The sequence below is a fragment of the Ptychodera flava genome (genome assembly GCF_041260155.1).
Source record: "Ptychodera flava strain L36383 chromosome 23 unlocalized genomic scaffold, AS_Pfla_20210202 Scaffold_24__1_contigs__length_23054250_pilon, whole genome shotgun sequence".
In the NCBI taxonomy this organism is placed as follows: domain Eukaryota; kingdom Metazoa; phylum Hemichordata; class Enteropneusta; family Ptychoderidae; genus Ptychodera; species Ptychodera flava.
Window position 1 is genome coordinate 4,307,680 of NW_027248278.1, and position 24,955 is coordinate 4,332,634.

At 38.2% G+C, this 24,955-nt stretch overlaps 1 protein-coding gene across 2 annotated transcripts; it reads right to left on the bottom strand.

Annotated features, from left to right (window-relative positions):
• Nucleotides 1-21,925: 21,925 nt before the first annotated feature.
• Nucleotides 21,926-23,932, bottom strand: LOC139124879 (uncharacterized). 2 transcript variants are annotated; one of them, XR_011550082.1, is made up of 2 exons: nucleotides 22,495-23,932; nucleotides 21,926-22,276 (listed from the first exon to the last, which is right to left on the bottom strand). XR_011550082.1 is itself a non-coding variant. In XM_070690982.1 (2 exons), exons 1-2 carry the CDS (start codon nucleotides 23,255-23,257, stop codon nucleotides 22,258-22,260), a joined length of 792 nt encoding a protein of 263 aa, XP_070547083.1. In that variant the 5' UTR covers nucleotides 23,258-23,932; the 3' UTR covers nucleotides 21,926-22,257. The 2 variants fall into 2 exon arrangements, 1 of the variants encoding a protein (XP_070547083.1); XM_070690982.1 differs by having other exon boundaries at nucleotides 21,926-22,286.
• Nucleotides 23,933-24,955: the final 1,023 nt, after the last annotated feature.

A 24,955-nucleotide genomic window follows, 5' to 3' on the forward strand; every position in this document is an offset into this window, starting at 1 on the left:
AATAAAAAACAAGGGGTCCACGTGCAAACCCGGTACTAGAGAAACAAATTACTTCAACGTTTATCGATATTCGAAATCCAAAATGTCCGCCATCCCCATTCAATTTTCAAAAACACATGACTGTGAAAATTTTTCATACTCCAAGCGGGTTTAAAATGAGCTCCCACAAGTGATAGTCTAAGACCTGAAAAGAATGTAAACGTTTGACTGTCCGAATATCTGTTCCTGGGGAGCATTCTAGCTTAACAAATTTCATTCACTTGAAATGCTTCAATATAAGTCTACTCATACAGTTTACTAAGTTTTGTACAAATCTTAGGATTCAATCGTCTACCCCCTTGACGCATCTACACTTAGTTACGAAAATCTCTATGATGTTTTTTTGAAAATTTTGATGATATTTGTGTATGTCATTACTGCCTGTTTTTGTGTGTAGGAGTGTGGTTGGTTTGTCAAAATTCATATATCCGTTTACTTTTTTAATACTGCAGAAATGACTTAATATGGTTGGCAAAGTAATATTGCTACTGCTGGCATGCAATGCAGTTTCGGATGCCGTTGTGGATCCTTGTAAACAAGAAGCAGAAAAAGTCAATGGTACGTATTCGTGTTTGGGCTACTCCTCTGATCCGGCCATCACGTGCAGTTCAGCGTTGAACTTAAATGATATTGACGCATGGCCGTCGAATCTTTGGAGCTGCAACTGCGACGCTGACTGCAAAGGCTTCGGGGACTGTTGCTCTGACTACAAAGAGGTGTGTAGAAACGAGCCTGTTGCAGAATTTGTTGGGGATGGCAATCATAACAGTGAAGTGGTCGACAAATCTGCGCATGTCTGTACTCCGATCAGCGATAGTGCCGCCGGAGCTGGTGTTTGGATGATACGAAAATGTCCAACATGGTGGCAGGATGACGTCACTCGCGAAAACTGTGAAAATTTCACCGATTTCAGTAGGTTTTTCTGCTTTAATGTACTTATTGATTATGTTTCATTTCTCAACATCATTCTGCTAAAATACCTTTTCAATTCCTGGTGGCAAAACCTTTCCCTTCACAAAAAGAAGTCATAAAAATAATGTGGTTCCGGTTTACTGACAATTAACATTTATCGCCCATCGTGCAAAGTTTGGCACTAGAGAAGCAAAGTAACAATCATTTACTAATATTTGAAAATCAATCTAACCGCCATTTCGGTGTTAACTCTATGGGCAAAATTAATGTTTTGATTTACGCAAAATTTAGACGGTGAAAATTTCACTTACTTCCAGACCTTCAAAATAAACCCCGATAAGCGACATACCGGGAAAGACGTGTTTTAGAGTCTAAGTATAACTCCCTGAAGTGCATTCCTGTTTCACCAAAGTTCAGACGTTTACAAATCCTAAGGGACGAGATCTTAGGACGACAGGACGATTACTTGTTAAACCTTGTTTTCACCGACAAAGACAACAAAATATCAGAATATGCTGCAAGGCATATCGAACCAGTAAACTCTCTTCCGTACAAAAAGGTTACGAACCTCCCCCCGCTGACAAATGTATGTATGTATGTATGTATGTATGTATGTATGTATGTATGTATGTATGTATGTATGTATGTATGTATGTGTGTGTGTGTGTGTGTGTGTGTGTGTGTGTGTGTATGTGTGTATGTGTGTGTGTGCGTGCGTGCGTGCGTGCGTGCGTGCGTGTGTGTGTGTGTGTGTGTGTGTGTGTGTGTGTGTGTGTGTGTTATGTATGTATGTATGTATGTATGTATGTATGTATGTATGTATGTGTGCGTGTATGTGTGTGTCTGCGTATACATTTCCATTGGTTGTATTTCTTAAAGAAGCCTGACAGTGTAAAGTAATTATATTACATTCGGCCCCTTGTAAGTGTTATTCTTGCTGCGTCAGCACCAGACAATTCGTGTCTGACGTAGCACAAATGACACGAATGCGGATACGATGCAAAGAACTGGGGATATCGGATAATAACTGATTTATAATATACCCATGCCCCCGGAATTTAACAAATGACAGGAAAGATGTGAAGGTTTGATGCTTTACTTTTATTCCGCCATGCGCATAAATATTAAAATATCACTGCATAAAAACCCTATAATACTTACAGTATTAACATGGATTATTGCCTGTATTTTAGCTGAAGAGTGCATATACAGATGAATACAGTCAAGAATCCATTTTTTGTATTCAGCAAGCCTGTATTCATGTGGATTCATGTGAATTCACGTGTATTATACTATAATACAGGCAACTCATTAATGTGAATTTGTCTGAATTATCGGGTTTTCATGCAGTGATAAATATTAAAATATTAGTTTAAACAGGCTTCATTCATAAACGTATTGCTTTGTGATTTCGCAGAAGTCAACAGGCGCGACAAATCCTCCATATCTCAATGAACACCATAAGAAAAGATACTGGTACTCAAAAACAGTCTCATGGGAAGAACGTGCAATATGTCATTACAATCGTAATCAATCAAAAACTTTCCACTTCTTTAAATCTCTCCCGATTTTGATCGCGCCTGACCATCGAATTGAGTGGAGAAGGGCGGCCATTTTATTTGTTTACACATATAATTGCCATGTCAACAATTGTTGCGTGCACTGTCACGCCACTCACTATTTGTTCGGAGTTAGACTGCTGCCTTTGTGCACAATGAAATATTTGCTTGAGCTTGTCTTAAAATTTCAATAACTTTAATAGAATGACCATGATGATGGTATCATATTACAAGATTCCACATAGTATTCCCGTATGTAGCTACTCGAAATAGACTTGTTCTTCAAAGCCCTTCAATTCTTTATATAGGCAATTTTGCATAGCAGGCGGAGAGCGGCGGGCTGCTGGTTTGTTTGTTGTTTGTTTACTTTGTTTATTTTCAAACTGCAAATGTAGCTAGGGAACACTCTAAAATTGATGGCGTTTATCGTGCATATCTCGACGTTTACCGTAAAACATCATGGCTGATATTTTAAGGTAAACGACATCTGGATGGTGCGATGTGGACATGGGTATACGATAATGACTAACATGACAGAACAAATTATCTCTGATATGGTGTTAAATAGTACCTTTATTTGTCACAGAATGCCCACGGACGAAGTCCGGGGGGACTTATAGATTGGGTCATGTCCGTCCGTCCGTCCGTCCGTCCGTCAGTCAGTCCGTCCGTCCGTCCGTCCGTCCGTTCACGCAGATATCTCAGACATGCCCGGGTCAATTTCTTTCAAACTTTGCACAGGGATAGTACCCTACCCCATACAGATGCACGTCGATTTGTTTCACAATGCGATCAAATTTGGCCATGTTAGAGGACTTTTTAGTTTCCACCTCCATAGACTCCCATGTATAAGGCAGCTGCCATAGACTCCCATGTATAAGGCTGTCCATAGACTCCCATGTATAAGGCAATCCATAGACTCCCATGTATAAGGCAATCCATAGACTCCCATGTATAAGGCTGTCCATAGACTCCCATGTATAAGGCAGTCCATAGACTCCCATGTATAAGGCAGTCCATAGACTCCCATGTATAAGGCAGTCCATAGACTCCCATGTATAAGTCAGCTCTGCATAGAATGCCATGTATAAGGCCAAGTAAAATAAAAATTAGTTTCTCATCATATTCATATAGCAAAAAGGATGCGGTGACACAGTTTTTAGCCCCACGGATGAAGTCCAGGGGCTTATAGATTGGGTCATGTCCCTCCATTCACGATGATATCTCAGATATTTTCACAAGATGTCACGTGACCTCGGTGACCTTTGACCTCAAATATACATATTTGTCCATAACTCAGTAACCACAAGTGCTATACCCTTCATATATGGTATGATGGGACACCTTATGACGCCACATATTGTACCTCATTAATTATGCGCATATCTAATTTTGAGCAAGCCAATAGAGCTAGAGGTCTGATTTTTGGTATATAGGGATAACTTAGCAATACAATTTTTTTGACAAAAAGTCAGTTGACCTTGGTGACCTTTGACCTCAAATATACATATTTGTCCATAACTCAGTAACCACAAGTGCTACAGCCTTCATGTATGGTATGATGGGACACCTTATGACACTACATATTGTACCTCATTAATTATACGCATCTCTAATTTGAGCAAGCCAATAGAGCTAGAGGTCTGATTTTTGGTATATAGGGATAACTTAGCATAACAATTTTTTTGACAAAAAGTCACGTGACCTTGGTGACCTTTGACCTCAAATATACATATTTGTCCATAACTCAGTAACCACAAGTGCTACAGCCTTCATGTATGGTATGATGGAAGACCTTATGACACTACATATTGTACCTCATTAATTATACGCATATCTAATTTTGAGCAAGCCAATAGAGCTAGAGGTCTGATTTTTGGTATATAGGGATAACTTAGCAATACAATTTTTTTGACAAGATGTCATGTGACCTCAATGACCTTTGACCTGAAATATACATATTAGTCCATAACTCAGTAACCACAAGTGGTACACCCTTCATATTTTGTATGATGGAAGACCTTATGATGTCACATACTGTACCTCATTAATTATGCACATATCTAATTCTGAGCAAGCCAATAGAGCTGGATGTCTGATTTTTGGCATATAGCGATTAATTAGCAATATATTTTTTTTTCAAAATGTCACGTAACCTCGATGACTTTTTACCTTGATTATACATATATATGCATAACTCAGTAACCACTAGTTCTATACCCTTCAATTTTGATAGGATATTAGACCTTAAGATGTCATCACATCTTGGACATCATTTATTATCCACATATGTATTTCTTGGCTGGCCAATACAGCTAGAGGTCTGATCTATTTTCCCGATTTAGAACCATAACTTAGACATGCCTCATGTGTTTCAAATTGGGAAAAACAACATAGACCTATGTGCCCATAGATCTTAACATATACACTCCAGTGATACTTCTTAAAGACCACATTTACCTGCCCCATCAAGACTAATACTCCCCTATTTCAAGTGGGGACTATGTCATTGTCAATGACTTGTTTGTCACAGAATGACCGCTGAAAGATAAAAATAAACTGACGACGGCTTATTTAATCTGATTCCTGGGTTCCGGCCCTAGCCTGCTTCTTAAGAATGTAGGACCTCATTCATTTCTCATCCATGTGACATTACATTGCAGGTGTTTCGTTTAGAAGCATTCCGGTGACCTGGCCCAAAGGAAATGACGTCTTCGCCAACGTATACTGCGCAAATGCCACGGTATCGCTCCATCAGAATTGGTTTTATGGAACGTGTCAGTTAGGGTGAATGGCCGTCTCAGTGTCTTTGCCTCACACACTGGTAGCACCAACCCAGTGCAGTCATTGCTCGCCTTAATCAACAATGGACCAGGGAGTAGTTATATTACAAAAAAACAAATCGTCATGGAGGAAACAACAGGAGCGTTTTTGCGTGCATGTATTTCTTACGTCGTCGATTCTTGCGATCGGCTGCTATACGACAGCGAAAAAGAATTCGGAAACTTGCAACGTGTATGTAAGTCGTACGATTTAATCGCTTATGCCCGTTTGTCCCGTTTTGGTCAGACCGTTGTGAATTACAAAAATGCTAATTGCGCCTTTTGCAATGGTGTCCTTGAATCGGAAATCAAATGTGGTATATTGGTAAGTGCTCTGAGAACTCATAGAGCGGCATACTTATTGAATCTTTTATTTGATATTAATACTAATGGTAACGTTAGATTGAGTTTGTCTTCTTTTCATATACCCAATGCTGACTTATCGCACGACTTTCATTGTCCAGAAAGTAAGATCTTCGATCCAGGCTTGCAGACATGTTCCACAGGCAAGATGCAACTGTTGAGTTCTGGTACCACTGAACTCTTACCGACTGATCAAAGCATAATGTCTCATGAAAATATATCCATGAATGATGTGATGACGCGTTTGCGTAATCGATGTCCGAAATCTCCTCACGTACTTCTCTTAAACACCACTGATTTCCAATTAGAGGATGGTACACTGCTCTTCAAAGAAAAAGGCAGTGTCATTCAAAGCAAAATATTTGAAATATTTGCCAATGGCTCTGCAGCGTTTGTGTGCTTGATCACATTTGCATCCAACGACAATTATCAAGTATGGCTGACAATTTCCTGCTCTTCGTTTTCAATAATTTGCCTAATAATCTACTTGGTCGTATCTTGCTATAGACGCTCACAGAATCAAAAATTCCCTGCCAGGTATATGACAAATTTAGTGATTTCAATTCTGTGCGCACAAATTGTGTTTTTGTCGAGCATGGGTTTAAACGAACTGTCATGGTTTTGTTATCCACTTGCAGTTTTGTTGCATTACTCATGGCTAGCCAACTTCTTTTGGATGGCTGTTGTCAGTTTCGACATATGTCGAACATTCCGATCGATTAAGAATACTTTGTACGTTAGCAACAATGTCCAACGCTTAATATGTTACTGTCTGGTTGGATGGCTGCTACCATTTATCATTGTAGGCGTTTGTATTTTCCTTGATTTGAACAAAGTAGTGCACTTTCCTATTGGATACGGCGAGGATGGTGTCTGCTGGATTCGGAAACGTTCGGCATTGCTCGTTTTCTTTATTTGCCCTGTGATAGCTATTATTGTATTTAATACGATATGTTTAATCCTGACTGGGCATTACCTTAGAGTTGAACGCTCGACAATGGCAATATCATCGAAGCGTGCTTTTAAACGTCAATTCATAGTTTGTGCTAAGATTTTCACGTCATATTTTCGTAGATCTCTGAAATGTTTAACTGTAAAAGACTCATGCAATTTTATCAATGTTTGTTTGTTTTCTCCATAGCAAATGTATAAACTGAACTAACATTTTTGTGGCATTCACCGTCCATGTACAAACATATGTTGTGATGTACGATATTAACTGTATTGTATTGCACTGTGTTGTATTTAGCGCTTTGATGATTTGAATTTGAAATGACATCGTACGATTTACTTACCCAGCAAAGATGAAGGTATCCAAATCCACTCGGTTGAAAAAGTGTGTCCTTGCACAATATTATTTTGTAGAGTATTGAATGGCATTTTATTTTACTGCACAGTACTGTAGTGTACTGTAGTGTACTGTAGTGTACTGTACTGTACTTGTATTGTATTGTATTGTATTGTATTGTATTGTATTGTATTGTATTGTATTGTATTGTATTGTATTGTATTGTATTGTATTGTATTGTATTTGTATTGTATTGTATTGTATTGTATTGTATTGTATTGTATTGTATTGTATTGTATTGTATTGTATTGTATTGTATTGCATTGTATTGCATTGAACTCAAATGTAATGTATTGTACGTCTATGAATGTATTGTATTTCATTGCATTTACCTCTAATGTACTGCATGTACTCCACTCCACTCCACTCCACTCCGTTCCACTCCACTCCACTCCTCTGTATTTATTCTTTTTTTTCTTTGGTATTTGTATGAGTTTATTTGTGTGTTGTAACTCTTCTCTTTCTTGAGGAGGAATAAAGAAACAATAACAACAACAACAACAACTCCACTCCACTCCACTCTAATCTACTCGACTCGACTCGACAGATTTGCAATGTATGATAGTGTATTGCATTATATTGAACTGTGCTGCACTGTATCACTTTATTTTACTGTGATGTACTCTACTCGTCTATAAGGTATTGCATGTATGGTAGTGTATAGCATTCCATTGAACTGTGCTGTATAATGCCACTGTTCTGTACAGTACTGTGCTGCTCTTTTTGTATTTTATTGCATGGTATTGAGCTATGTGGTAGTATACGTAGCTGCATTGTATGTAGTGCATTGTATTGTCTTGTATTGTCTTGTATTTTATTGTATTGTACTGTATTGTATTGAATTGTATTGTATTGTATTGTATTGTATTGTATTGTATCGTATTGTATTGTATTGTATCGTATCGCATTGTATTATATTGTATTGTATTGTGTTGTGTTGTATTGTATTGTATTGTGTTGTATTGTATTGCATTGCATTGTATTGTATTGTATTGTATTGTATTGTATTGTATTGTATTGTATTGTATTGTATTGTATTAAATTTAATAGTACTGTACTGTAATGTTCTGTATTCTTCTGTACTCTTTTTCTACTCTGATATACACTTTTTAACACTTCTGTACTTATTTCTGTGTACTGAGCGCCAGTGTAGTGTACTGCTCTGCACTGTAAAATACAATACAGTATTGTACTGTGCTGTCTATATTGTACTGTACTGTCTGGTATTTAAGTGAAGTATGGTGTAGCGGAGGGGAGAGGAGGGGTTGGTTTGGGAGGGTGTAGTGTAGTGTGTGAGATATTATAAAGTGTGTAATGATGGTGGGAGTGAATGTTTTCATGGCGTATCATGCAAGGTACGGTCGTTTTTATGTAATATTGTTCGTGTTCTTGTATTTTTTACATTTACTGCTTAATTATTCAGCGTGAATGATATTTCTGGTATGTTCCTGGGTATAGCATTGTTCACAATTCAACTCAATGTTCTGAGGTAATGTAATGAATACTTAACACTTTGCAGCATCGCTCAGTTGACGGTACAATTATGTAACTTTGATTTCAACCTGTTTTTCGAACGAAATCAAATGCAGCTTCATCGTAAATCTTTTCTGTGATGTTATTGCTATTTATTCATTTTTATTTGCTATTTTTGATGGACTTAGTTGTTACGACTATGATATGTTGAACGCATAAATATATACATTAATGTTCACTGACAATTAAGTCAAATGTTACCAAGTCATATCTATGTTACTTGTGTACACTTCATATACGGTTTTGCTATCAGTCCTACTACAATTTATTGACATGAAACAAAAGCCAGGACACTGTCCATGCGACTTATGCTGAAACTCCTTTAGGGTAACATGTTATGTATTTTCCAATATTTTCTGCTATTCGTAAATAGCTTCATTCTGGTTCCCCTTCCCATAAATCGTTTTTTGTCGAAATTGTCAATATAGCTAGTATTTGTGCAACATCTATTGATCTTCTCGACAATGGAATTACTCTCGAGACGAAACTTAATCAGTTCTGGAATTTACTCAATATTGTACAGTAGAGTTTTTCAAATTTCAAATTTTTCATTACAATAAGGCTACGATCTCCACTACGATCTCAAAGTAACTGTTGCTAAACAACAACTTATATCAAACATTGCTGCCAGTATAACAAAGCCGTCACGCTGAACCTCGACTTTCTGTTGATTTACGTCTCAAAACTGATTGATTTATCTCTCTGTATACCTATAGTTTGGATTATTTGTGCTCAGAACATTACAGAAGTGAGTGTCTTATAGAACTTAAGGATTTTTAAAGTATGTAGTCACCAAAACGGAGCCCGGATTAGCGTACGGTGTTTAGCCTCGTTTTGAAAAAATACTATATCTCGTAAATAATAGTCACGTGAAGATATTCACTTTTTTTATGAAGTTCCCGAACTATATTTCTCAACCATGACATAGAATATTTTTTGCAATGCATTGCGTTTCTGAGATCACTCTGTATTTCAACATACCTTCGGGAGGATTTGTCAATAATAATAATAATAATGCAACAACAATCAATAATGCTATATATTGTTCCATCATTTCGAAGAACTTTAAGCTTTCTTGGTTGTGTGAATTCTTTGTTAAGGGAGACGGAGTCGCCAACTATTTCGTTTAGTTCGTAAGAAAATTACTGAGAAAATTATGATTTCTCCCCTTTTTAGGATCTGGTCATTCATCATCCCATACGAATGAAAATGATATTAGAATGATAACATACTTTTATTATTTAAAGCAAAAAGGATGTCAATACGATATTCATACAATTATCTGAAGGTCAGGGCAAGTATTGGAAAGCTGGAGATGTCATTTAAATATTTATAAATTATATATGAATTCTTACAAAATGACTGCGTTGTTCTAAAAGTGGTGACTCTTCCCCGCAAAGAATAAAATGACACTTATATAGTGGAGATATGTAAAATGATTGTTGTTACATGTTGACATTCCATTGATATGAAGTGTGTGAAATAAATGTATTATATCAATTATATGTATAATGTAATTCAATAAACACCTCTTGATAGCAACAACTGTTATTCTCAAATATACTCACCGGCCCCTTCTCAGCTGACATATACAGGTTAGTCAAGGACAGGTTTTTAATATCATGATGTATTGATTGAGTCTTTTAAATTTGCTGCAAGGTCTGTACTTCCACACCAGCAAACATGGACATCTTGATTAGTCATCCCTGTCAGAGGTCATCACACCTGTTTGGGTCTCGACGTCACAAAGAGTCACGTCATATCATATGCCTGACTGCAAAGCTACATAGTAAGCGCCTTTTACTCAAACAGAAGTTTTTTAATCCTTTTTCAAACTTACCCTAAGGAGGAACTTTCAACCATCCTTTGACCGGAAGAAGATTAAAAATCAGGGCTGACTGTATACACTTTGACATCACAGAAACGAGATATGATACCTGATCGACAATGGAAACCCAAAATGCCAACTATTACTGTGTTAACATAATGACGAAAAATATTTTTACATTATAACAAAATTTTAAACACTTTAGTTTCTCCAGGAACGTTTTAACGAGCCGTCATAAGCAATGAACTCAAATATTTATTGGGAAAAATTGAGAATCAACTAATGATTGCTACTTCTCATTACACTTGCTGTCCAACACCTACGCTACCTCCCGTTCTATTACACAATTTAGTCCTGGAAGCCGTCAATACGTCTGCATCTGCCACATCTTGCCTTCTTATAGTCGCACAAAAATGATGAACTGGCCCTAAAGTCATGCCTGGCATTTCACGATCCTTCAAATTGCTAGCCCGAGTGATGGCGACCCACTCAGAAAAAAATAATTGCCCGCCCTCCTTCCCCTCTGCTGTAATTTCTATTCAGTTCCTTAGCTGGTTTTGATTTCAAACCATCTTCTCGGGGGAAATGCAACTTGCTTGGGGGATATACAAATGCCCACTTCCAATGTGAGGTCTTTACTGTTTAAAAGTGAGGCTTTAATGTTCTCGACTTCAATAAATCGGCCAACCGAGTAATTGTCAGTTTATGTTCTTAAAAAAATATGAATATGTCAAGAAATATTGAGTAGTTTGGATCTCTCTCTGTCTCTCACTCTCTCTGTCTCTCTGTCTCTGTCTCTCTGTCTCTCTGTCTCTGTCTCTCTCTGTCTCTCTCTCTCTCTCTCTCTCTCTCTCTCTCTCTCTCTCTCTCTCTCTCCTCTCTTCTCTCTCTCTCTGAAGAGGAAGACAGAATTGGAAAATTATCTTCTCATGAGTTCTTTTAAGTACGTCTCCTATTCGCATGTGCGATTATAGCCTCAGTGCCTCAGAAGAATATATCTGACAGGTAGATATTCATTATCGACACCAACTTTAGAAGGCTGAAACTAAAACTATTGTCTTCGCGATTGGCTGTTTGGAAATAATTCAACAGGAACAATAGGTTTTAGCCAACAAATTGGCTTAAAGCTTTGAAGACGCTGCACATTTGTTCGTCAGGACGCAGCCTTATACGAATCTGTGGACATGTAGTGGGTGATATGATATTAAATCTATAATTACCTCTTTCCCGACTTCAAATTAAATCTTTACATTTAAACGTTACTATATCATGTCGACACCAAAGTTCTGTTGCTATGTAATACGGTAATTATGCAAAGATAGTGCCGAATGGATGAAAAAGAGGAGTTTTTATAGAAGCTTGTAATTCGAACGTGCAGTGCAATGTTAGGGGCCGTGGATAATTAAAACACGCGAACGGTAAACGCAACTTCTGTGTTTAGGGGGCAGGGGGTTTAGCTGTATTTCGATTACCGTCCGCAAAAGTCGCACTACAAGTTTTCCTATCGCAACATTTCACTACACGTTTTTCTGTATCGCAAAATATTGCGCTATATTGTTTGGCGTGTACCAGGCCAGTAAGGCCGCTACACCAGCATTCGTTTGACATAGATGTCAATCAGTGCACCAATAAAATATTGTGATAATCATTTGGGATACACTGTTTCATTCATTCTAATGGTTGCGTCATTGTTGAGTTGGCACTGAACAGAGATTGATTGATTTTAGTGGGGGTATGCGGGGCACATACAGAATGAGGCTTGGTTGGATTTTCGCACTTCCAAACTTTCGTTTATGGGAGGGGGCTTGAGGACAAACACATTTACTTTCGTTTACCGTGCGCATGTTTCAATTATCCACGGCCCTTTAGTGGCGATAGTTGAACTTTCGCAAATGGCTCGAAGCAAAGTATGCTGGGGAGTACTGTCGAAATTCCCTAGCTATTGAGAATATTCTTCTATTCAGAAGTGCAAACCTTGCTACCTGTAGACAACCCAGCATGCTGAAATGAATAAGACAACAGTCTTCGTGGCACGTTTGTTAAAAATCGAAGTTGCCTTCATCATAGCCCCGTTTCCACGGTTAGTTGGGGCTTGCTCCCATAAAAAACTCGACGCGAATGTTACTCGATGGCAGTGTGCTTTCTTGGGTCGTCGGTCTTGGGTACCTCAATGCAGTAACACTCGTGTGGACCGAAATATAAGACTTACGCAGTATTACATTTATGACTCTACTTACTCACAATGGAACGTTAATATTTACTATTGATTCAGGTACATATCTTACTTCAGTCCTTGGAGGGATACTTCCGAATTTCTCTCTCTTTTATAAAAGTTCACTCAATTATCTCCATCGCAAATCATGATTATTTTTTGTTTCTGTCACTTTGTTTATACTGAGTGATTACTGATAGAGAGAGTTGAGGTTATTATATACAATCCCCTCGTATTCCGAAAGTGTGTGTCTGCATCGCGGACGAGTGATTCCCCGTGTAGGCGGCCATATCGCTCCGAGCCGTGGGCGAGGAGGCCGCGGCCGCTACAGGGGGAATCACGAGTCCGCGATAGAGAAACACTCTTTCGGAATAGGGGGGGGATTACATATTTATGACATACATAGACCCAGTTTTCCGTTAATAATCTTCAGGAATGATATTTCATGCTAATTAGTGTGAAAAAAACGATAGGGACTATTTTACAAGAATTCATGTGCTAATGTTATGCGGTCGTGGCCAGGTCACAGTTGACTCGATCGCGCTCAGCTGTACATGTCGAGGTTAACTTCGAGCACGCCGAAACATCTCTCGCTGGGCTTTTTCTGTGGGAATCAAACAGAAATGGGAAAGTTTGGATTTTTAACGAAAGGTATTTATTTGGTACGTACTATAACATTCATTTAAGTGAAAATTCATTCATGAAATGACTGGACGTGCAACCCGGACGTCGGGACATATTACACTCAGTATGATGACCGGACGAGAGGCCCTCCTATTCCTTTACTAACCAGATATGAACTGAAAATGCTCACGTGTTTCATTATATATTGCATTTATGTGCAAGTTTGAACCTTTGCTACATGCTTTGCTACATTTAAAGTGTTATGATCAACACAATGAATTTCACCACAGATCAATTCTAAAGGTCATTAAGTATTCAAATATGTAATTAGCTGAAATAAAAATAATTAATTTCTTTGAGTACTGTCATTGTATCACAATATAGCATGTGTAATTACCTTTGGTCAAGTCCTTCAAGCTCTATATGCCAAACCGTGAAAGCTTGTTAGCTATTTATGCAAATTATGAATTAGCTGACATGAAAATGCAAAATGACTTTCAATACTGTTATAACCTGGTATAATGATCAATGTACACAGCATGTTTCGCCAAATTTTATCAAGTAAATGCCAGTATATATCCCTAATTTGGAAGGTTCATTAAATATGCATATTGGGAATTGGCTGAAAAAAATGTCAAATGACTTTCAATAATCTTGTATCATAGTATCTTTAATGTACATAGCAAGTTTTGCCAACTTTGGTCAAGTCAAAACAGATAAATATCGCTAATAAATGCGGGATATCGGACCGCAGGCGGGCGAAGATTGCATTATAAGCGCGCCAACCCAAACTCACTGCATGGACATCACATTTACGAAATCGAAGTCCAAAGTCAACTACGTCATTGTTAGAATAAGAGAGGTTTTCCATCACACGGGAGCATACCACCACAAATTTTGCACAGATGGCGTTGCACTGGCATTGAAAAAGGGTGCATAGGAGCATGGGAACGCGGGCAGTTTCCCTCGCTATGGGTAGGAAATGCATTGAGCAAGACACTTCCGGGTTCGCAAAAAAACGAGGATCCCATTTACGGGGCGCTCAAATATAACTATTTGCTGTGATACATAGCAGAGGCGTATATGTTTGTGATGCTGAGAATAACATCAGTAAATAAATGACGGGTTTTAAAAGTTGACGTTTTTGCGATGAAACAGACTTCTGAAGGTAGCTCGCTTGGGGAACATGTCATCCCGGCCGCTGTCCGCTTTGACCCCAGTAATTCACACTGGTTTTGGTCGGCCCCAGGTACCCAAGTCACTTCGACCCCGTCACACTTTTGCTACATGTCCACGGAGACGATTCAACATGTTCCACAACAAAGCCAAGACAAAAATTGAAAATATCAATAAAATGGCTTCACAAAGGCTGAAATACACGATACTCGATGAAGTATGAAGTTTATGAAATGAAATCAAAATTGACAACACAAGTGTTTGTCTCGGGTAATACCACTTGAAGTTGAACTATTCTACAGACTGTTTTTTCCATACAGTGCAGTATTTGTCAGTGACAAATTAATCTTTGCAATACATTTTTTTGCGATGAGCTGGAAATTTGATTAATATCGAGTTAATGTACATAAATATTCCGTATTTACTGGGACACGTTTATTTTCTCGATCCGCTATCTGCGGACTACGTGCTGAAGTACATTGACTGTTCATGTCAACGATCGTTTCTCCCTCTGCAGAGTTTCTGTATCCCGTTCAACAACGCTGTACCTCGATCACACGATAGTGACGCTATGTAGCTGTGCAGTATTGAAACTTATCATAAAATGGCCACCTCGTCTAACAGTAACACGTATTGTCGGGATTATCGGTACGGAAAAAAGACTGCAAAAGTAAGACTTATGAATCTTCATCAGAATTGAACACATCATGATTGTACACGAGTATCAACCGTGAATGCACGTTGAGCTCGGCAGTTACACAAGCATGGTACGCTACATGCATAGCCCTACGAGTATGGCGACAGTGTCCGAATTTGGCTACGCCGCCTACCGGAGGTGGGAGGCGGCGTAGCCAAAGCCGGACACTCTCGTCATACTCGTAGGGCTAGCTACATGCACTGCCGCGATGCCGATCGTATGCATTCCAAGGCCTATCCCGGAATTTGTTTCACAAACAACCTCAAAGGAGAGCAAACATACTTCTATGGACAATGACGAACACGTTTCTTGGCGAAGCAAAATCAAAACAGTGCAGAAGTACATGAAGTAGGTCATGGCCTTGGACTCTGTGCACGAACCTGATTGGACACTTCAATACCTTTGACCCAAAGTTATTATTCATCAGCACTTCCATGCCATGAGGCTAGGTAGAGAACGTATGTACTCATTTCTGGCGATCGAGCAGCGAGGGAAACAATCAATTACCAAGGATAAAGCTAATTTGCTAAACGATATTTTATCTTGAATAGTGAGTTGAATGAGTAATAAAATATCATATTTTTAATGTTCAATACGAGGTTGAAACACGGAGGGACCGTGGTTGAAACCAGAGCTATCCAGCTGTAGCCAACCTGGACAAGCACATTTCACAGCGCCCTCAAACAGTCGATTGTTTTCACTTGTCATACGCGGCGTAACAGAAAAATTAAAACTTTCATAACTTCATTAATATCCAAGCCACGCCCACCAAAACCTTTTCAGTTCTAGCCATTTGAATTCTGAAGATGTCTACCAAATTTGACTGAAATACGTTCAGCCGTTTTTGAGAAAATGGACCAACAGACAGACAGACAGACAGACAGACAGACAGACAGACACACAGACAGACAGACAGACAGACATCGCTGCGACATATGCTCACGTGTTCACACGTGAGCAAAAAATGGGGCTGACACGAAAACTCTGAGAGTGAATGCTCGAAATCGAAGGCTTAAAGGGGGCTCAGGTAGTTATAAGTTACACAAATTAATCTTAAGTATGGAACAGTTGTGCAAATGTATGTCTGTGAACAAGGTAATAGCGTCAAAATCTTGAAGTTTACGAACACACTTTGTCAACAAATGTCAGAGAGGACGCCATCTTGGAAGTCGTCTACTCGCACGCAAAGGGCCGCGATGAGAGATCGCGTAAACGGAAATAGTTGTATTTCACAGTGAATGTTGTGAAGATTACGAAGTCAAGATGAGTGCAAAAATTTCCCCAAAACCTTTTTTCTTCCGCGAAATTGCTGACGAAATTTATGACTTTTGGCATTGTTTTCCAAGATGGGAAGGAATAGCCATGCGGGCAAATTGTACCTTAGATATTTTGCTACTGGTTCTCTGCTCTAAACAGGCTCAGATATAAAGCGCAAATTAGCGCCCACGGTTTTCCCAAAGCAGGAAGTAAGGTTCGCAGAAGTGCCGTACCTGAACAACGTGCTTTTTCATTAACCAGAAACAATGGATTGTATCCATGATACTGGAAACAAAAAGGTAAACCTGAGGACAATCTTCCATTTTCTTTCACTGGACTCATCTAACTATACTATATTCTCAGGGAAATGATTTCAAAACTATAAATGCATCTTTCACTGGACATATTATTTTACAGTTAGCTAACTTTCAGCCATTTAAACCATATTGTTATTGGTCCCACTTTTGGTCACACTGTCTCATGATTCCTCATTACAACACTCAAAAGGTAAACATTAGCATCTTTATCCGGACCATGTGGATATATCGTTTCATACGCTACAATTTTTGAACAAATTTTTTGGAAATATCTGAAAAAATTGTTAAGATCTGAAATTTTTTTTTGCGTTATAATCTGTAAGGCAAAACAGTGACTCTGGCACTCAAAGGGCTAATTTCTTTTCCACGTAAACAAAGATGAAGCACAACACATTTGTAGATTGTATATTTATATAAAACCGGAATTCATGGAATGCACGCTATATCGGAGTCAGTTCTATCTATCCCTACCATGTTTATATTTACTTACATCAGCATTTTGTTATGCATTTTTAGCTCACGTGTTCACACGTGCGCTAATGTCATAGCTATTTCTCACATTCCTGGCTGCTGGGAGTGCGGGATCGAGAGTGTGGAAAAATCGATCCCACACTCTCAGAAACCGTCCCACACTCTGCAGTAAATATTACACGACCTCTGATTGGATGATAAGCAGTCTGTTTTGTTCCACGCGCAAAATGTTATCCAATGGCACGACGAGTAACACACGGACTAGAACTACAAAGTAAGCAGGTCAAAGTACAGCGGCAGACGACAGAGTTGTCACGATTTTTGATAATATTGTACGTGTCCAATATGAATTTAACGCATTTTGTGGTCATGTGAGAAAAAGAATCTCACACACCAAGGACCTGGGATCAGATTTCTCACACTCGTTGGGGATATTTTGTCTCACACTCGCCCGCGGCTCGTGTGAGACAAAATATCCCCAACTCGTGTGAGAAATCTGATCCCAGGTCCTTGGGGTGTGAGATTCTATTAGTCTGTCTGTCTGCCCGTGTGTTTGTGTATTAGTGTGTTTGTGTGTGTGTGTGTGTGTGTGTGTGTGTGTCTGTTTACACGATAACTCAAAAACGCCTCAACAGATTCAAGTCAGATTTAATACACAGGTACTATATGCTACTTGCAAGAACTGATTAGATTTTGGTTAGTGTGGCTTGCATATTAATTAAGTTATGCGATATCATTTTTTTCCGTACAATGGTTTCCCTATGGAGACGGTAATGACAGTGTAGACATATATCAAGAAATACTGCACCAAATTTCATGAAAATTCACAGATGACAATCTCAGAATATTATAATGATACTGTGAGTGTCATGTCAATTGTCTGCTCATTTGCATATTTAATGAACTTTTGTTATTAATGACATAACTCTGAAATTCCTGCACCAAACTTAATGATACGTGCAACAAATGTTGATCTGATATATATCTTATAATATTTAGAAGCATTGGGCACTTTCATGTTAATAAAAAGCTCATTTGCATATTTTATGATGTTTTATAATTAGTCATATAACTCCGTTATAACTGCACCAAATTTGATGAATTCTGTTGCAGATACTGATCCGACAGACATCTAATTGTGGTATAAAGCATTTTGATGTGTTGAGTTAATTAAGGGTTCATTTGCATATTTAATGAACTTTGTAATTAGGTATATAACTCTGAAATTACGGCACCCAAGTCAGTGTAATCTGGTACAGATATTGATCTGATAAATATCTAATTGTACTGACAAGCATTTGGCATTGTCAAGTTAACAAATAGCTTATTGGCATATTTTATAAAGTTATAAAGTTATATAGTCATATAACTCCGAAATAACTGCACCAAATTTGATGAATTCTGTTGCAGATACTGATCCGACAGACATCTAATTGTGGTATAAAGCATTTTGATGTGTTGAGTTAATTAAGGGTTCATTTGCATATTTAATGAACTTTGTAATTAGTGATATTACTAAAAAATTACAGCATTACATTTGATGAAACTTGTTACAGATATTGATCTGATAAATATTCAATTGTACTGAGAAGCATTGGGCGTGTCAAGTTAATAATTAGCTCATTTACATATTCAATAAAGTTTTGTAATTATTGACTTAACTCTGAGAGTACTGTGCGAAAGTTGATGAAACCTGCTACATATAATGTTATAACAGATATCTGATTGTTCAGATTACCGCCTCACACGAGTGTCGATTATATTGGTATGAATTTGGTTTATTTATAGGAATATTGAAAAACATAATACAATAAATCCTCGCCAGAGATGATTACTCTGGCAGTGGACCGTATACACGTCTGGTGTTATCATAAGTCTGTCCTCTACTCCGCGTCGTGTGCTCAATTGAACTGCTGTCAGAATGTCTGTCTTTGTTCTTTTGTTTTGGTCAATGATTGTCCTGAGGGTTTGCAAATGTTGCGTAACATCTCCTTGGTCGTTGTTTGTCAGTCACTTTAATATGAGACAGGTCAAAGGTACAATTGTTTTACACAACTTCATAACAGTCAAAACGTATGCAGTAATTCATGTCACACTGTATTATTTCATGTGTCCAGTAGTGTCTGATAAATGTCAATACATGTCGAGTCATCAGCAGTCAATTTCAATGCTTGATAACTAAGTTTGTAATTTTGTCAAACTCAAAGTCATTTCTTCCATTTAGGGGTCACATTAGTAGGTCAAGTTGTTCTATTGAGTACAGTTGAGTCTGTTTACTGGATATCCAACATTCTGTGAAGCGAACTACTATTAATGAACCTGTTGTAAAACACATGAGCATCTTCAGTTCATATCTGGTATCATATTAATTCGATAATCCGAAAACAATGCTCTTAGATTGTACATGAGTTCATATCGGAATGCATAATGTTCACCGTTTAAATACAGCCTATATAGTCTGTGGGCCAAACCCTTGAAAAGGCTCTGGAAGTTGATTTTTTATGTCAGGGTATTAGGGCATATTGATATGATGGGAAATGACAGTTGACAACATGCTGGTATGGAATCACATGCTTCAATTGCAAGATCTGGAGCAATAACTAGAGTTTTTGACCAAAAAAGCTCATTTTTTTGATATTTTCAGTAAAAACGGAGAAATGTATGTTGTTGCTCTGTTAATGATATTTATTGCAGAGTTTACTGATGAAATCCATGAAAATAATTAAAACCAGTTTTTTTTCATTAAAAACCACAAAAAAGCTGTTTTTTACCAAAATAACGTAAATTTGCATTTTTTTCAAGTAAAGAGTGAGGCGATGTTTAATGGTTTACTTTCAGTGGAAAAACATTGAAACATCTCCCTTTTCATGACATGACATCCACATTCATTTATTGGAAATGTCTAAAATGTATATTTTAACCAAAACTGCAGTTTTTAAGCTTTTTTCACTAAAATTGAAGACATACTTAAAGGGCATATCAAATGATTTAAATGAAATGGTTACTGATCCGATATGAAAAGGTGTTATGTGTTTTGTTATTCCTTCTTGAAAAAAACTGATTTGTGTTTATTTTTGTGCAAAAGTATTCGTATTTACCTTGAATATGGAGAAATCTTGGGATCTACCATTCTAGTAATTTTGACCATTATGTGCTAAACTCTTTCAGAGTATATGATCAAAATAAAATGGACGTATGAAAATATGTGAAGGAGAAATGACCACATTTGTTAGACTTTTAACAGGTTTTTATTCTCCCCGTTTTCCTGAATGCATCAATCAGCAGAAATACATTTCGATAGGCTGTAAATTAGAAATTTGAAATTTTCTGCATTTAAAAGACACAGATATTCCTCATATTTCTCTTTCATTAGCAAGTATTGTCCAATTTGTTATCACTATGACTGAGCGTTCTATTTTGTCTCCCATACAGTTAATTAGTTCATTCAATGTCACTTTCTATGTCTGAGAAGCTATCATTCTCTTCATCTCCTAGTTCACTTTCATCAATGTTTGTTGTGTTTGTACAGGAAACACACTGACACAGCTCTGTGCAAAACAATTCCACTTCTCTACACGAACATCTTGATGAGCATCCAGACTTCTTGCATTTACAGCTTACAAACTTGATGATAGAGTCTGGTGCAGGGTGATGTGTCATCATCTGGATTGATACATCTGAGTCTTGCACTGTCCATCCATGTCCATGTGGGCTTGGCTTGCAAACTTCGCCTGTAGATTGCTGTTTGGTAGTTTGCACGCTGTGTATGCAATTTCAGGCTGTCTTTGTTTGGAGGGAGGGCACCATCACTTTGTAGGCCAAGACGAAAGCAATTGTATCTTGCTTCATTCACATTACTGCATCGGCTTTGATCATACAAATTACAGACAAAGGACTCTATTTGTGTCATCAGTGTATCAGACAATGTCCATGACATTCCTAACTCATGGAATGTACAAGTGTAGGTATCACTTCCCAGCAGCAGTTTTATCATCTTCTTCTTGCCTTTGCCTTTGAAAGCACTCACGCTATCACAGCCAGAGAACACATGAAGGCTGAGGAGAGCCAGGGCAGTCTTGTCTCCCAAAGACTCTGATATTTTGTTTACATGCAGTATTTTACCATTTTTGCTGGTTTGATGAAGGAACAGCTGGCCCTGTAATTGATGAGCACAACTCACAGCTAACATCAAGACATCTGTATCAGGACTGCGAATGACAATGTTGTCTGCCTCCCCAATGTATGATGCATGTTGAGCATGGAGTAGTAGTCTTGTGTCAGCCTCTTCATGGTCACAATACAATTCTGGTATTTCAGTTACATCCATGACACCATCTGCAGATTACAACCTGTAGCATAACTTGCCATTGGTAACATACATGGTGATACCCTTCAGGCATTCTGATTCATATTCTTTCCATGATTCAAACAGAAAGAGTAGGAGAGATTACTTATTCTTACCAGAGGCAAGATACTTTTTGAACTGTCTTGGCATATTTAGAGTTGGTCTTGTGATCCGGATCTCAGTAAGGGTACCTGTCGTTGCCCTACGTTTTCTCTCTGCATCTTTTATGGACTGTTCTCTGTACTGATCGATGACAAAGTCAATTCTTGTGGCACCATACTTAGCAGTGATTGCTCTCAACTGGTAAAACATGCTGGATGCAAATTCTCCAAATGTTGCCGGTATCCTACTCTGTATTTGTATCATAGCCATTGCATCAACCATAATGGCAGTCTTGCCTTTGAAACTGAGGTCAAAACAGCTTCTGGAAATGTTGCCTCCAGATGATGAGCAAGAACGGCTTTATTTGTCTTGGTCATTGTCATTAATGAGTGTGCACTTAAAGTACTTACAACTGTAATATAAGACCATTATATCATGATACGTGGTGACTGTGATGATTATTGTATTTCACAATGTACAACCTGACGGTGCAGGGCCATGGCGGGGTTTACCATGGTACTCAATAATGTTGCTTGGTGGAGCAGTAAGTGTCCTTTGCTTTGACTTTGTAATGGCAACTGCAGTTGAAAGGTTGACAGCAGTACTATCAGCTTCATCTCCAGAGTTCCTTTGAATTATGATTCCATTGGTGTTATGAGTTGTACCTTTTCCTACCTTTTCCTACAATGAATGAAAAAAAATATTGTAAAAAATTACAATATACATGTAAGTGTGCAATTATCTCCTTGTAGTAAAACTACGAAAAGTAACAGGACATTAATACTTTTCAAAGTCATTTTTTAAAATTTTGTCCATGGTGTCTTGTCATAAAATCAAAACCTTTAAAAATAAAAAGCTAACTACAGTATGTGTATCTGAGTCTACTTACCACTTAGAGTTTCTTCACCAAAATCATTATTGTCCCAAACTAAGGTGGTAAACACTTCTTGACAAAATCCTGGTGGCAAACCATCACTGTGAAGTTGTTGAAGAGCCAGTGCTGTGTCATGCTCTAAAACTGATGAATGTGAAACACAATGGCCCAAACCATTCAGCAATCCTATCAAAGATGAAGACCCTGTCATGTGATGCACTGCCATACCAAGGGACAAGTGTTTTGGGGTGACTCTCCGGCCTCGAGATGACAAGAATATTAAATCCTGACATATCGACAACGATTTGTTATCTACATCTGCTGGGACATCCACACGTTCACTTGTAAGGAAGTCCTGTGATGTGCCAGTACACCAAGCTAGAAAATTGAACAGCTTTATTGGCACAATACTTCTACTTTGCTGTATTGTAAGGTCTTCTTCCCTTGGAGGCCAGTTATTAACGCCTTCTGTTTCATCAAGAATACCTCGAATATTCATTGCAATGTGAATCATCTCAAGCCTTTCATCTTGGCTGTTATCATAGCTTGTTGTCATCGTCTGTGATTCCATTTCATTTCCACTCTCTTCACTTTCAGAATCTGTATTGGTAATATTCAAGATATGAAAATCTGCAGCAGAATCTTCCCTTGTGGCCATCAGTACTTCGCATTGCCGATACTCAGGTCGAATAAACACAAGTTTGTCACCAAACCTTGTTTGCAGTCTTCTTTTCAGTGACGAGTTTTTATACGTGGATGCATCTGTCTTCATCATCATTGATCATTTTAATGAACATATTTCTCATCACGTCCATTGAAATGCACTCCCTGCCCTCAATAATTCTCTTCTGTATAACTTCATCGCAAAATTTCTTAAAGGATGGCACGTAGATGATACTGCTGTCTTCCTCTGCTTTTTTCTGGTACGTGTTAGTTACGTATCTGGTATAACTTTTGTAACATGATCTGTGATACTTCACTTCAATACTCACTAAGTCTTGACCTCTGAGTTGAATCAAAAGTTTCTCATCTTTCCTATATTCGGCGGCTTTAATTAATGTACGTCCGTCAGTTTCACATGAAGTAAGTTTTTCAGTTAACTTCTTTCTTGTTATCGGATCACGTCTTTGTTTCCGACGTCTGCACAAAATGCATATCTGTGGTAACACATGTATACTTCGGCGTTTTGCTGCCAATATGGAGGTGGAAGTAGGGTTGGATCGAAGGTGTCGCTTTTTAGGAGAAACATGGCATTGACCATTGTTATCAAGTTCTGTCGGCTCACTTGATTTGCTTGTTAAAAGCGTTTTTCGCAGAGTACCTTTAGGCTCTTTGCGTGTCCGTGCCTGAGTAAGCCGGTGTTTATCTGTGAAACGCTGATAGCATACACGGTGAAAGCCCGCCCGATCTCGGCATTCAGCGCTTACATGCAACGCTATTTCCTGCTCGAAACCATCAGTATCCTTCCATACTTCCTTACATTGAAGCAATTTAGCCCATGATTTATCTGTGAAGGAACAAATAGGCTCCTTTCTTTTCATCTTCACGACGTGGCATACACACTGCATATCAACAGGGGCGGCCATTTTGTGCGACTATATAACGCATTGTTTGATTGGACCATGTGCAGGGAACGTTGCCGCAGCAGCCAATGAAAACGTTTGTTACTATCGGGAACAAAGCTCCTGACCTTTTACCCCTATTTGCATCTGCTTCGTTTTTTGAGACTTTTCGGTCAAATTTAGCGTAACGCCCCAGCAAATGGGATTGAAAATTGACTTTTCTGTAGCTAGGATTTATGAATGGAGTTGATAAAAAGAAGTTCTCTCAATTATGAAACATTTTTGAAACGATAGACAGGGTCGGCCCACAGACTAATATGGGTGTACTGTCATTTGCGAAGGATTCAAATGGAATGTGCAACGGGTCGAATCAGACTCCTTATTTACGCAGCCCTCCTTATATTTGACCAGTCAACACTCAAATTGCAAGCTTACATATGCGTGCCCAATCTCTGAAAATAATACAATACGTTTTGTTAAAATTGTATTGTTTTCGCTATTAGTCACCAGATTAAATCCATACGAGTCATCACAATGCTCCATCGTCCATGAACGTGCATCGCAATTCAGCAAATCAGCCAATAAATGTTTAAAGAAGCTCAATCCTATTTTTTGCTCGGAAAATGGTTTTACGCGCGACATCAACATTCAATGTCGGATATAGGAATTAGGAGTTGGGATGTAAACCCCCTATGGCTCTGTTCACCTCGACATCAATATTAAAATAGACTCTCGAATTCATCTGAAATCTATAATTTACTTGTCATAAGTAATTATTCATAATTTAGGACATTCAAAGACAACCAATATTAAGCTAATGAAAATATACCTGCCGACATTGTTCGGAATATTTTTCAAACATATATTTTCCATGTTCCTAATTGACTTTAAGATATGTTGTTTTGTCAATGTTA

Excerpts from the sequence above, each read along its gene's own strand:
- LOC139124879 (XM_070690982.1), bottom strand. The coding sequence starts at position 23,257 with ATGATGATGAAGACAGATGCATCCACGTATAAAAACTCGTCACTGAAA. Across the intron at positions 22,287-22,494 it reads TGGTGAAGAAACTCTAAGTG|GAAAAGGTAGGAAAAGGTAC; the intron begins GTAAGTAGACTC and ends CATTCATTGTAG.